This window comes from Bactrocera oleae, chromosome 2, assembly GCF_042242935.1.
Source record: "Bactrocera oleae isolate idBacOlea1 chromosome 2, idBacOlea1, whole genome shotgun sequence".
Taxonomy (NCBI): domain Eukaryota; kingdom Metazoa; phylum Arthropoda; class Insecta; order Diptera; family Tephritidae; genus Bactrocera; species Bactrocera oleae.
In genome coordinates, this window is record NC_091536.1 from 92,839,361 (window position 1) to 92,854,190 (window position 14,830).

Genomic DNA, 14,830 nt, shown 5'->3' on the forward strand with positions numbered 1-14,830 from the left:
CAGTTGATGAAATTATTTTTTAAAATATGTGCAACAAAAATAGAATAATGTATAATTAATATATAATTTAAGTAAAGAAGCAGCACTGATAGCAGTAAACATTTTTGTTGGTGTGTTGGAGTGAGTAATTTATATTCATATATTTGCCGAAAATTGAAAAATAAGCCAAAAATAGAAAAATGTCGCATCAAACTGGAATAAAAGGTATATGTATATAATATCGAAATAATATAATTCTAATTAATTAAAAAAAAATTATTTTAGCTAACGAAAAACTCACCAAAGTTTTTGCGAAAAGCAAAAATGGAAAGCTACGTGTGATAAAGGTATCAATAGAAAATGGTTAGTTTTTTTTTTGTGATAAAAAAGCGGAAAGGGTGTGGAGTGGTATTAATTGATAATAATATTATTGCAGAGGAATTGAATTGTACTGCTACAGTAGATGTGAAGAAAGACTGGGAAAGAGACTATGACAAATTAATAGGGCCATTAATAGAAGAAAATGTACCATGTTACATTCTCTACCGTTTGGATAGTAAAACATCGTTGGGATATGCATGGCTTCTGCTGAGCTGGGTACCAGATACGGCCACAATACGACAAAAGATGGTTTACGCATCTACAAAAGCGACACTTAAAAATGAATTTGGTTCAGCACATATCACTGAGGAAATACATGCGACATCAATAGAAGAAACCACCTTTGAAGGATATGTAAGGCATAAACAAGACTTTGCGGCACCAGCGCCATTAACAACACGCGAAGAAGAACTTGTAGAATTGCGCAAAACTGAAATCAACACCGATATTAATACCGACACGCGACACCAAACTTTAGGTGGAGTTGCGTGTCCTTTGACTGACGCCACTATGATAGCTATAAAGGATTTACTCCACGGCTCGTATGATTATCTACAATTTCGAATCGATCTTGAAGAGGAACGTATACATGTATCTAAAGCAGCTGTTGTGTCGTTGATTGATTTGCCTCGTCAAATTCCAACAGAAAATGCACGCTATCATTTATATCTCTTCAAACATACTCATGAAGGTGACTATCAAGAGGCATTTATTTTCATTTATTCTATGCCTGGGTATACATGTTCGGTGCGTGAACGTATGATGTATTCCAGCTGCAAAGCTCCGTTTTTAGATAATCTAAACACCCTTGGTGTGACTGTGGTGAAAAAGGTAAACAATTTGTATATATTTTATAAAATATATTCACATACATATATTCACCTTTTTTACAGTTGGAAATTGATAGCGGTGCAGAATTGACTGAGGAGTTTCTGCTCGAAGAACTTCATCCTAGAAAACTTGCCAGCAGACCAGCGTTTGCAAAACCGAAAGGCCCACCGAATCGCGGTGCAAAACGTTTGACTCGTCCGCAAGAGCTATCTTAAGGGCAGTCACATCATTAAGTACTAAGCTGCATGTTCATATCGCAGCAATATGACTAATGCTTTCCTTATTCTTCCATCTCATGATAAACTCGCTTTGAATTAGGATTCAAAAAACTGAACTTTAAACATTTTCAACTTAATACATATAAAAAAGTATGAAATATGAATTATTAAATTACATATATTCATATGTGTGCAATAATAATATTCCAATGCTTCGATGTATGGTGTCTTAGGCATACATACTAATATGCATTTTCATGTATTACTGCTTTCTAATTATAAGAAATTGTTTTTAAATTCGTTTGTAACAATTCTCCATATATTTTTCGAACAATTCATATTGTGATTTTCAATTGCATTAAAAGTTTTGTCGTTGAAAGAATATAATTAATATACATAAAAAATAGTTAAATGGTAAATGATCATGTTTATCTAACAATTAAGAATATACATATGTTGTCTTTAATGTAGTTGTATTTGATCATTTAAAAATTGCGATATATGTACAATACAAATGTATTTAAAATAAAATATACATATGTATGTACCACAAATATTTTAATTTGTTACCACTTAATTCACATAACATGTACAACGATTTTATTTCGCTTTATTTCTTACTTAATGGGTTCCAGAGTTATTTTATCACCTACTTTTTCGTCGTGCTCTTTAAAAATTCCGGGTGTTTTGTGAGACTCATCTTCTTGTTTCTGAATAATAAATGTTAGGAAGTTATCAAAAAGGTTTCTTTAAATTTATTTAAACAAATTACCTTCATTGCTTCGTGCACCATATTTTCACGCTCCAGCCGCCATTTGTATTGCCAGTACCGGATTTCTTCCATTGAAGTACCGGATGCATAGAGAAGTGCTAACGATGCCGCACCGGCAATACTTCCCATCACACCACCAATAATGCCTCCAGCGGCCATACCCCGCAGGCCCAAATTCAATTTATATAAACTGCCAGTAATGAAGCCGGCTGCAATATATTCAAATATGGAAGACTTCCCTCGATAAACCGAAACGCAAGTTATTATTCCGCTATAAAACAAAAATATACTTTAACAAGTTACATACAATACTGTTTATTGCTTACAAGTATGATGTGGTGAATAAACCAACTCGCCATCCCCATTTAAAGCCACCTCTCGCAAAACTCATGGTTACTTCATCTTGCAACTTGCGCTGCATGAATTAATAATTAGCAAAATATATGAGCAATATAAATGTTCTAAGTAACCTTTGCCTCAAGATGTGATTTGAATGCGGTTGCTTGATTGTTCTCCATAAAATTCAAATAGGCACCTCTCGATTGTATAACACCTCCGTAGATAGCTCCGAATAGAAAGCCAACAAAACCTGCCTGATAAATAGAGTTCAACTCGGAAGAGATACTGCCGAATTCACTGGGGGAAAAAATGTTTTAAACATCATACGAATTAATTTTAACTCTTAAACTTACTCAACTTGAAACATATTCTTAAGTCGATCCAAACCAGTTTCATTTAGATCGGGTTTGTTTTGTAGGTATGCCTTGTACGTTTTTGTATCTTTGGAAACTATGTCATTTTGTGATGGATCGCCGGGTAAACTTGGCAGTATCCCAGCTAAGAGTATTCTTCTGCCATTCCTAATAAAACTCATAATTTCTGAAACGACTTTAGGATACTAAATGCCGGATAAATTTTTAGAGACTACTAATTTTAATCTACAGCTGTTTATCAGCTGGTTGGTTGGATTATTCAACAACAAAAACAATCACAATGTTTTGACAACTGCAAGTGTGGCATTTGTCCATTAATTTCCCCTATAAATTTTTTGTTAAAAATTAGTATAGTATTAAATTAAAACAGCTAATTGGCTTTTGATATTTATGTCGTTGAAATAGTTTAAGTGCAATTATCAATTCACGTTTAAAAAACAGAACTTATATATACATATTCTTATTGCTATTTCACTTAGGTGATAGCTAAAAACCAGGCAAATAGCAAACATTTTCAACAAAAGTCAAAGCTTTGAATTCATAATTAATAATAAAATCATTATAAAATCTAATACATCGACTAGATTTCAATGTTTCAGTTTTTATTCTTCTAAATTACATACATATATACACATTTAAAACTAAAATAGCGTATCCTCCGATCTTATGTACTCGCCAATATCTGACTGATGAAAGCAAACGATGGTCATTGGATCTGCAGTCTTACATTCCGTTGTGGAACGTGCCAACACACCGAAACCTAAAGGTAAATCATTCATAGAATATACCACAACGCCTTGGTATTGACCGGCATTCTCTGTTATACGTCCTAGACCAGATTTTGGTATGTGATTGCCATAAAGATACTGTTGCTCAAATGATGGTTTCACCCAGACTTTATACTGTGCGTAAGGTGCCAAATAGTACAGAGCCGTGATATGAAACTTCAGTTTATTTGTTTTTGAAAACTTGCCAAAACATGTGCCAACACAAATAAGCTTTTCGGGACCAAAGCACTCGGAGAGTTTCAATATACGTTCAGATACATAATAAACGCGATCCCTGTGCTCACGGAAGCAGTACGTGCCGTCCGGACGATCTATCAGTTGCTTTACATTGGTGCCAATACTAGAAATTCAATTGATACTTGTTATTATTGTTTTATTACGGTATTCGTATCTACTCACTATTTCGACAACTTTTCGAAAAGAATCTTTGCCCGTTCGTCACCTAATCTCTTCATTATGAATAAGGAACGTAAATTAATTAAATAAAAGGTTGAAATAGAAGTTTAATATATAAAAATTGTGCAGACCGAAACGTGAAGTTGTTTTGACACACGTGCACATTGTTTATGTACAGTACGTATAAAAAATTGTATGTTTTGTTGCCACTAGTTGGAAATAACTCGGATACAGTAAATAACTAAAAATTCTTTAAATAAAGCTTATTTTAAAATTACAACTTTTTAACTCAAATTTATAAATCAGCGTACTTATAATGTTAAACTAATGACCACTCAATTATGACTTATTTTTTATATAAGCAAGTTAGCTACTTCTCTACAAATTGAAAATGCAGAGTTGCCGCGGTTGTACGAACTATATCCGTTCGTAAGAGGTTTAAGTAGTGCTTTTTTACTTTTTCGAGGTTTCAAGTAGCATTTATATACTCGTATTATCGATTTTTGCATTGTTTATATAAGCAATGTTTTAATTCCATGTAAATATAAAATAATAATATACAAATTGATATGATTTACTATATTTTGCAAACTCTTTTTCATATATAAACCCTTAGCAGGGTATATTAAGTTTGCCATAAAGTTTCCAAACCCAGAAGGAAACGTCTATAGGAAGACCCTCAAAGTATACATATATACAAATGACGAGCAATGTCCGTCTGTCTGTATATACGTGACCTAGTTCTTCAGTGTTTGAGATACCGATCTGAAATTTTGCACACATTCTTTTCTCACCAAGAAGATGATAAGATACCTTCACAAAAGTTAGTATGGATTATTATCCAAGGCAGCACTAAAATTTCCGAACAAATTGTTCAGATCGGACCACTATGGTATATAGCTACCATAGAAACTGATTGATAAAAATCAAGTCCTTGTATGCAAAACTTTTTTATTTCATAAGATATCTTCACAAAATTTTTTCTTTCAACAACTCACTATTTTATAACAATAATTACATATAATGTTATAATATAAAATTATGCTACCGCAGACTTCTCAGCGATCAGTATCAATTAAAAAAGAAAATTTTTCAAATCTGAATCAATATTTCTTATTTATGCTTTACTCGATCATTACAAGTTAATATATACATACATACATTTTTCTCAAAATAAAAAGTAAAATATCAATAAATTGATGGATCAGGCGGTTCGCATCCTATATTCTCCCTGGTCCCTAATTTTCTCTCTACGGCCCTGCAGCACGGTATTAATAGCGGACTTTAATGTAGTAAAAGCAAGAAAGTTGTTTTGATAAAGATCATACTTGATTGCAAAATCGCTGTCTGCCTCAAATAGGGTAGTACCACATGTGGTGCGTGTTCCAAATCCAGAAGAGCTTTTAATATATACAATAAAAGATTTACAAGTCATAAATAAAAAACATCAGCCATTTTTGAGGACACAACTTCTTCGCTTTATTGCATAGCTACTTATTAAATATTTAAGTCATAATTAACGCTATATTTTTAAATATTTTAGATTATTTGCTTAAGTTAGTTACTATAATTACATAAAATTTAGATTTAAATGGTAAGACTCACTAGCATTTTAGGACTTTTATATACATGCATACATACTCATTAATGAAGTACGTGTTTGTTGATTGTGTAAATAATATAATTATTTCATAACACGTGCTTTTTTGAATGCTGCATTAGTTATATAACATCTTCACCCCGCTCATTATGTATTATTTAAGTTTTACGATTTTTAAGTTTAACAAATAAGGATTAGTGTTTAACATTTTCGACGAACTTCAAAGTGTTCCGCATTTACAACTAGGTACATAGCACTCTTGGCGTTTCTTTCTTATTATACTTTACATTTCATTTTGATAATTTTGCAATTTAATGCACAACAATTCCTTGTTTCGTGCATACTATGCATTTCATAAAATAAATATAAATTTTAAAGAAAATTTAAATTTACGCTAAATGAGGTCTAAGGCACTTTCAAACGCTTTAAATTAATTTACTAATATTTAATTATATATAAATCATTATGTAAAGCGTACAAGACTTTTGTTTTCATTTTTGGTGATCAATACTAAAATAATACTCCATTGTTCGGTTTCACAATATGCTTACATAATTAAAACCGTTATGCAGCTATACATACATACATATGTATTAAATACATAAATGTGTGTGTTTTTAACATGTAAACATATCTAAAGTTAGGGACGTATTTAAAATATTAAACTTGCATACTTTACAAATACTAAACTAGTTAAATCCAACAAGTAATATTTATAAAACTAAAGCAAAAGCGAATAGTTAACAGTATTAACCAACCATTTTCTGGTGTGGGTCTCCAAGACTCAGCACGATCACAATTCAGCCAACAAAAGCATAACGGTAATGTATTTTTAATTACCGTTATAACTAGACAATTCCAGGTGCAACTACACCATTATCGTTTTTTTTTGCTCATAATTACGATCCTTCAATAATTGATCCAGCTGCTCCTCCTGATAGTAGACGACGAATTCCGCCGGCGATAGCGTTTCGAATAACGCACAAATACTGGGTTTCAGATTGTAGAAGAACAAGAGTTGTGAACGCGCTGCGAAGTCGCTCAGCAACGACTCTATAACAGTGGCCGCAGTGAAATCAGCGCCGTAAATATGCGAGGCATCGATGACGACGGGCACATTCTGTCGCATCGAGTGCTTTGTCACCAGATTGCGCACATAATCTACTGAAGGGAACATCAGACAACGATCGGGCGTGATCATCAGATACTCATTGCCCGCTGATGTTGTGAGAATTTCGGTGGTGATTTTGGGACGCGCTGCGTGATATAAAATGAAGATGACATTTAAGCCGACTCCTATTAGTATGCCGATTTCTAGCGGCAAAACCAAGCAAGCGACGAATGTTCCGAGGCCGGGTAGAAGATCACTCTCTAGAATACAAGAAACCTTTATTATTAGACTAACTATTTTATGGGGATATAAGAGTTCGGAACTCACTCTTTGCGCGCCACATTGGTTTGATTACGCGCACTTCCACCATAAACATAACGGCAGCAATAATAATCGCCGCCAGCGTTGATTTCGGTATGAAGAAGAAGTAGGGTGTGAAGAAGATCAAAGCAAGTATGACCAAAGAGCTCGAGTAGATGTTGCTAAGCGGGGTTCTCACGCCACTGGCGTTGTTGACAGCGCCACGACTCAGTGCGCCTGTGGATGGGAAGCTCTGCACGAACGAGTTAGCAATATTTGCAATACCAATAGCGATGAGCTCCTGTGAGGCGTCGACCGGTTTGCCATTGCCTATTGATAGATAATTATTTGTTTAAATAAAGAATATATTTTTGTATAAAAAATTTGGAGATTGCTAAGCTAAAAGTCTTACCAAAAGCTTTGGCTATAGAGACAGTTTCCATCAACGATATGAGCGGCAACACAATAAGCCCAGAACCCAAATTTTTCACCATATCAATGAAGCCTTCTTCATGCCCAGAGGCAGTTTCATTGGCCGACATATGGAATGGTGGGGGTTGTATGGCGGGCATGCCCTCGGGAATGTAGCCAATGACACGGAACGGTATATTGCCATCATCGCTGTGTAAAATATAACCCAAAATGCCACAGGCAATTACAAGTATGGCATTGCGTGAGGTGCCAATGAGCCAAATGATTTTGTTAAGCACATTCTGTGTCTTCGAGCGCAACATGGGATCTTTAGGACCGAGCTTAAACGATGACAGCAGCTGTTGGCAACAATATGATGATAATAATAATAACAATAAAACAGGCTTGTATTAAGGAAATAATTAATTTTAATTTACCCGCATCATCAGCAGCACCATAATGCATGTGAGGCCCAATACTGTATCGGAGGCGCGTGTCTCTTTGATATTTTCGTAAATATGCGTTAAAATTTCCAGGAATGTCGTACCAGGCGCAGGTATACCCAATATGTCTTTCACTTGCGATGCAACAATTATCAGTGAAACGGCCGATGTGAAACCAGAAGAGACGGGACCGGAAACGAAATCCAGCAGAAAACCCAAACCGAAAATGCCCATAAATAACTCAACAATGCCACAAAGAAAGCTGAGTAACACCGCTAATTGCCATGAACCCTTGGCAGTTTGAAACGTCAGTAACGCCACAATGGCGGAGGGACCCACGGGCACATCCTTGCAGTTGCCGAGGAAAATGTAAATAAAACAGCCTAAGAAGGAACCATATAAACCGTACTGTAAATAGAAAACAATAAAAAATTTAGATTTAATAAAACAAAAAAAATAACAATAATAAAATATAATAAAAAATAATTTGAAAATAAGCACTGAAAAAAAGTTTAGCGCCTCCAAGTTAATTGTTTCTGAACTTTTAAAAAATACACGTTTTTTTAAGACTTCAACTTACTGCTGCAGGCAGCCCGGCTACTCCAGCATACGCTAGCGCTTGTGGTATAACGGTTAGACCAACAGTGAGTCCGGCAACCACATCACCGACAGCATCATCTCTGGAATATTTCGGTAACCAATTGAGTATGGGCAGGCGTTTGTAGAGCGTCTTACGATTGAAGGTGCGTCTGGTGCGATCTTGTACCCATGCTTTGGCACAGTCCATTGTCTTAATAGGTGGAATCATTTTTTTGCCGTCTTCAGTTACTGCATGAAAGAGATACAAACGGAAGTATTATAGAAAGTGTTATAAAATACGAGAAAGTTGAAATAAAGGGTTAAATTACTTATTAATTTTTTATATAAGTGATATAATCGTTACTTAAACGACTTACTTCTGAAAACGAAATATTAAAATTAACATGGTGCAAGAAGGTACTGTAGTATAACGTCGAAAACACAAAATTAGGCAGAAAAGTTAGAATAAGGAGGAATGGTATTGTTGTACTAGGTGCGAATCAATTAAAAATTGTTTTTTTCGTGGTTCGGCATACTACTTGACCGATTTGAAGGAGTTCGGTTAATAATATTTCCGTGATGCTCTCTTAGCATAGTTTTAAAATGAGTGAAATCGGGACACAATAAGACCTACTACGTGTATCGTAGATAGTCCAAACATCATGAAATATATCCAAAAAACTTAGAACATATATTACTCCCATATCCGAAAATTTTCGACTAAATTACTTAAAATATAAAATTTGTCGATCGTAGCGAATAAGTCGGTTTAATTTCCTAAAATTCACAAGGAACGACATTAATTAAAGAATAAATATTTGATTGCACTAGATTCGGTCAAAACTTTCGATAACTGATATTTTTTCCGAAAATTGAATAAAATCTAGTGATTTTGACCTCCAATCAGCGCTACAATTATTTTTCTGTACAAAAAATAATCACGAGTTTATGTTTAATTCGATGATTTAAAGCAAACAAATCTTTACATATATATGTATATATACTCATATATATTATGTGTATATATATATGAGTATATATTATATTAGCGTAAGTCCATTGTACTTTCAAAAGATTGTCTGTGAAAATAACTCATGTGCAGCGCTGCGGAAAAGCATTTATCGAGCTCAAACAAAAAGTGTGCGAAAAACACTCGCTCAACAGTTCATGAGTCATTTTAACGCACCACAGCGGACTAACTACAATTTGATTGTTGTTATTATTTTTGTATATTTCGCTAACTATATAATTTTCATTGCCAAGGGTGCACACTGTACAGTTATTGAGTTAAACTCACTATTCAACGTAATTATAATGATCATTCCAATGTATTTTGTGTTGGTGGCAACAATTTTCCCGCGCTTCGTAATTGTGTGGGTGTGTTGAGCTACTACATAGGCAGCTAATAATTTATTATATGACGTATTGTTTTTGATAGCAATTAAATGATTTTCTAACTAAGTAGAAAACTCACTTTATTTTATTGCATTGTCTATCAATTAACAATTAAGGATTTCCTATTATTAAAGTGTATTATTTTTTCGAATGTATACTTTTCCTTGAATTGTTTTTGTTGTTAAATAAAAAAAAGTTATAATCAATCAGGTAAAAAGGTTTCCTCAATAAAATGCGCTGCATATTATGTGATTGATTAGGTGATGCTGAGTTAGAAGCAGTAAATTAATAAGTGCTTATAGGGAAGTAGGGTTGAGTTTGAGTGAGCAGAATTTGGCGTCGAATTAAAATAGTTTTTTTTTCTTTTGGAGCAGTAGTCCGAAAGAATCTATATTCCTAATAAAAAAATTTAGCGGACATTTATCGATACATATATGTTTTTATCGTTTGTCAACGATAAAATAATTTATGAACGATGTTTGGTTAAGCGGTTGGAGATCTTCCACACACGAATTTGTTGGCTTTTTTTATACCTACGCTGTATGTTAGCTATATGTGCACTAATTTGGTATTTCAATATTTACGTATGCATATTTATTGTAAGACTTAACGCCTGCCAATGACAACTGCACGCTAACTCTCAATATAAATAGTGGTGGAGACAAGTTCAATAGCGCAGCGAATTGACGCTGGCCGCCTTTCAATTAATAGCGCTGGCGTGCGAACCGGTGTGGAATTTGATTTTTTACTCAAACCGTGAAAAAAATGAAAAATATTGCGGTAACGTAATATGCGACGTACTTTAGTCAATTCCTCAATCTTTTCACATGCGCGATGGAGACGTATTGTAATAAGGCTTATGTCTGTGTATATACCATATATTGCTATATAAATCTGCAGGTATATTAAATATACATTAGGGATAGATTTTGTGTGAAAAGTTTAGAAATATATAAAGTTTATATAAAGGATATTTTGTGTCACGAATGTTGTTGATTACAGTAACCATCAATTTATTTTTAAGTTAAAATGATATCCAGCATTTTTTGTAAATATGAAGAAAATAATTCAACAAAATCTAGAAAAAACTAAAATATAAATATAATGAATATTGTGACTAATATTATAGTGATGATCGTTTTGTGTGTTTTAAGCTGAAATTCCTAACTCCTTGACAAAAGACTCGCACAGAGCGGAGCATTAACATCAAAAAGTACCAGAATATTCCCCATATAATGACCTGTTTTGATTTGGTAAAAAAAATCGAAAATCAGACGTTAGGGTAAAATTTAAAATTTTTTAACTAAAAGAGTAAAAGATGTTCACAGTTATTTCATGTACATAAACGTTTTTCTGCGAAATTCGGTAATTTAAAGTAAAAACCGAGCGGGTCGCATTTACACGGGATCCCAAACTTTGTTTCATTAAAATCAAACTTAATAAGAAATATCTATGGACTATACTGTAGCATGTAAAAAGCTCAAGAAAGCACCCAAAGGGTCCATAGTGAAGAATAAAATTTTATTTTAAAGATATATACATATGTACAAATATAAATAATAGTTTTTTAATTCTAATCGAATCTTATAAAACTAGCAACATTTTATAGCCAATTAATTATAAAAAAATCTAAACAATTAAAAACTATTTTTTTGTTTCAAAAAATACACAACATCCCTAATATTTATTCTTACTAATTTTGTATGCGTGTATTTAGGGAAAGCAGTTAAAATATTTGCAAATTGACACATTAATTCGCGTGCTGCGGAATTGAGTATATGCTGACATACATATGTACATACGAGTACATATTTTGTATGTTTGTTGTTAAAGGCGTGCAAATGTGTAAGTGTCAATTTGTATGACAGCTGAATTCGAAATGAGCCATAATTGGTACTCATTATATTCAATATTTACCTTTGCCGCTTCAAACGTAGAGATCGCTCAACAGGCTTTTGACAGTTGTTTCGAATGCACATAATATACATAAAAACATATATGTACACACATATATATGTATGTTGCTATATTTGTACATATATTTTATTCTTTTTATATGTCAAAACACTTTTTATGCAAGCGCAAACGTGGATTTAGGTGATAATAAGGTTAATGACACGTTTATTTATGTCTAAACATGTTTTTTTTAATATTTCTAGCTGTATCTTAAACAGCTGCTAAGCCTGATTTGTTGTTATTCTTGCATTTTTAGAAGTGATGTTATTCAGTTAATTTAATTAGTATATATTATATTATATATTTATATATATTATATTATATATTAGACATATAAATGTATATATAGCATATAAATGGAGGAATATGAAGGGTATTATTACTATATAATTTCTTATATATAGCGACTGTGCGATTGTAAAATTTTTTTGACATGAATAATTTTGATTTCTGCATCATGACAACACTTGCAGGAATAATAATTTGAGAGATCATAAACGAGATGTCAAATTCTCATAGTAATTTATCCTTTCACCACCTTTCCTTCACTATTTCACGAATTAAAGTATTTTTGTGTCAAACGCTCTCCAAAAAAGTAACGGGGATAACATCCTGTATTTATCAATCTTGCTCTGCCACAAGCAAAAAAAGAGCAATGACGTATTCTTAAATTATAATCTTCAAGTATATAACCACTCAATAAAATGTAGGTTCTTGAAATTTGTTAAGATGATAAAATTTTGAAAAAGTGACCATATATTTGCCGTAATAATCACAAATTATTTCGAACATTGGAACCAAACCATTGACGAACCAATTTAAGGACTGCAGTATGGAAATTCGAATTTAATTTTATGAGGTACCACCGAGTAATTACTTACTAATAGGTTTAAGTGGAATTAAGGAAAGTAAATGTGAAGTAGCTTTCAATAATTCACTTCAAAATATAAACACTGAAGTTTTTTTAAGGTTAAATCTTGATTTTGCTGATTTTTTGTTTTAATATACATTCATTAATAAAAAAAAAATACTGATAGCACTGTACAACTTCGAACAAATATGACACAAGTACATTCATTAATACAAAAAAAAATATTGATAGCACTGTACACCTTCGAACAAATAAGACACAAGTACTTTAGCATTATTGTACTTACATATAAACTCGTTTGATCCTTGCGATCCGCCACTACCACTGTTCTGTTCCGTACCGTTCGTTGTAATGCTGATCGAAGAACACTTGAAACCATCGTTCACATACACGTGATCCAATGCGGGATTTGTCTTCATTGTGTATGCGCACTTGTCACTTCTGCACCGACTACCTGTCACTTGTCACTTCCTCTATGTGTGTTCAGCTGTCGTTGTGAAAGTATTTGCTTGTTGGCGTAGAATTCGCGCGCAGACGCACACACAGCCACTAATTTGTGCTAAGCTCTTCGTTAGTGTTGTTTTTTCTTCACTTTTATTTGCGAGTATTTTTTTTTGTTTTTGCAATTCCTCTGCTGCTCGTATTTCGTCGTTATCAGATTGCAGGGAAAAATATTTGTGTAGATATATTTTTTTTTAATATTTGTTTTTGGAATTTATAAAAAGTTGTTGTGTTTTTGTGTTCTTTCTTCCTTCTGCGTTGTTAGTTCGGAATTTTGCTGCAATGGATGAAATATGAGATTTAATTAATGACGACGTTTCCGTTTTGTGCTATTTTTTTACATTCTTGAGTTATTATTTTTATGTTTTTGTATTTGGATATTTTGCGTATTTAGTAAATTATTTGCAAAACGTAAACACAGTAGTGATATACAGTACATACATATGTATATACGTATATACAATGCAATACATTTCCGTAGCAATAAGTAAAAGGAGTCTAAGTTAACTTAAGCCAAGGTAGTTTTTTTGATTTCTTAAGTAAAGTTTTAGATATAATTATATTTTAATTTTTATGAAAGCTTTAAGTTATCAATTCTGAATTATCTTTTTAGATTAAGAAAGCCTTAAGTCGAACCATCTCACAATTTAACATTATCTTAAGTCGACTTATGCTTTTTCTACATATTACCACAGAAACATTAAATGAATTTGTTTTTGCTCTCAGCTTTGCTCATATTAGATTTGCATTACTTATATTGCATTTGTATGTTATTTAAAACTTTTACATTACTATATTCGTAATAAGATTTGTCGAATTATGATAAACAAAATTTTTGTGCGTGATGTTGAAAAAGAACAGCTCATATACAAGTTTTTATAAGAAAAACCAAAATTACAGCCGGTTGAGAGCCTAAATTTAGGATGTCTGTATATATCTGAGCCAGCGCACAACAATGTGAATGAATTAAGTTAATTTATTTTATTGAAATATTGCTTCAAGAAACTTGCAAATATTTTCCTTAACATATGTTCTTACATACATATAGATGTATGTGCATACATAAGAACTCGTACATTTGTGTTTTCGCTAACAATTATTGCACGCGATTCCTTGTATATTTACATACATAAACATTCTCGTATGATATATTGCTATAGCTACAGCTACTTGTGAAATAAAAAGTTTACTTTGACTTTGTAAAATAATCGGATAAAGTGGAAACATATTGAGAATTTTATGCTTATGCGTAACTTTGTATCCATCATTCGGTAGGCTTTGATTTTGAATTTTAAAAGCGACTTCTGGAAATTTAGAAATAAATTTTGTTCTAATCCTTAAAGGAAACTAGCCAAAAATGTATTATAGTTTCTAAAACAAATACATATTAAGCATCTAAGAAAAATTTTAGTATTTTATATGTATATAAACAAGCTAAGTGGGCCGGAGTCTGGTAGTACAAATCATTTGTTTTTTTTTTATAAAAATTAGCACTTTAGTGTTTAGAAACATTGAAGAATAAGTGTTCATCTTTAGAATTTCACAAATACAATTTTTTTTTAAAGATATGAATATATTATAAATT

At 32.6% G+C, this 14,830-nt stretch overlaps 4 protein-coding genes and 1 long non-coding RNA gene across 6 annotated transcripts in view; 2 read left to right on the forward strand and 3 right to left on the reverse strand.

Moving 5' to 3' along the window:
* Nucleotides 1-51: 51 nt before the first annotated feature.
* twf (twinfilin actin binding protein) lies at nucleotides 52-1,965 on the forward strand. The gene is made up of 4 exons (XM_014235187.3): nucleotides 52-204; nucleotides 265-342; nucleotides 416-1,191; nucleotides 1,254-1,965. Exons 1-4 carry the CDS (start codon nucleotides 180-182, stop codon nucleotides 1,404-1,406), a joined length of 1,032 nt encoding a protein of 343 aa, XP_014090662.2. The 5' UTR covers nucleotides 52-179; the 3' UTR covers nucleotides 1,407-1,965.
* On the reverse strand, nucleotides 1,866-3,146 carry 140up (RPII140-upstream gene protein). The gene is made up of 5 exons (XM_014235212.3): nucleotides 2,874-3,146; nucleotides 2,652-2,817; nucleotides 2,508-2,596; nucleotides 2,182-2,452; nucleotides 1,866-2,119 (listed from the first exon to the last, which is right to left on the reverse strand). The coding sequence occupies exons 1-5, from the start codon at nucleotides 3,053-3,055 to the stop codon at nucleotides 2,027-2,029; spliced, it is 801 nt and encodes a 266-aa protein (XP_014090687.2). The 5' UTR covers nucleotides 3,056-3,146; the 3' UTR covers nucleotides 1,866-2,026.
* A 285-nt stretch (nucleotides 3,147-3,431) lies between these two features.
* LOC106617797 (60S ribosome subunit biogenesis protein NIP7 homolog) lies at nucleotides 3,432-4,221 on the reverse strand. The gene is made up of 2 exons (XM_014235208.3): nucleotides 4,082-4,221; nucleotides 3,432-4,022 (listed from the first exon to the last, which is right to left on the reverse strand). The coding sequence occupies exons 1-2, from the start codon at nucleotides 4,135-4,137 to the stop codon at nucleotides 3,536-3,538; spliced, it is 543 nt and encodes a 180-aa protein (XP_014090683.1). The 5' UTR covers nucleotides 4,138-4,221; the 3' UTR covers nucleotides 3,432-3,535.
* On the forward strand, nucleotides 3,536-4,358 carry LOC118679852 (uncharacterized). Its single transcript, XR_004975354.2, has 2 exons — nucleotides 3,536-3,660; nucleotides 3,733-4,358. It is a non-coding gene; the product is annotated as an uncharacterized lncRNA (long non-coding RNA).
* A 1,174-nt stretch (nucleotides 4,359-5,532) lies between these two features.
* The window catches only part of Esp (Epidermal stripes and patches), a 67,058-nt gene continuing 57,760 nt past the window's right edge, over nucleotides 5,533-14,830 (reverse strand). For both annotated transcript variants that reach the window (XM_036356935.2, XM_014235231.3), the window contains exons 2-7: nucleotides 13,031-13,522; nucleotides 8,524-8,771; nucleotides 7,938-8,351; nucleotides 7,502-7,859; nucleotides 7,117-7,419; nucleotides 5,533-7,049 (exon numbers count right to left, since the gene is read on the reverse strand). In XM_036356935.2, the coding sequence (XP_036212828.2) occupies nucleotides 6,547-7,049; nucleotides 7,117-7,419; nucleotides 7,502-7,859; nucleotides 7,938-8,351; nucleotides 8,524-8,771; nucleotides 13,031-13,163 (1,959 nt within the window). In that variant the 5' untranslated portion in view covers nucleotides 13,164-13,522 and the 3' untranslated portion in view covers nucleotides 5,533-6,546. The remainder of the gene's footprint in view (nucleotides 7,050-7,116; nucleotides 7,420-7,501; nucleotides 7,860-7,937; nucleotides 8,352-8,523; nucleotides 8,772-13,030; nucleotides 13,523-14,830) is intronic.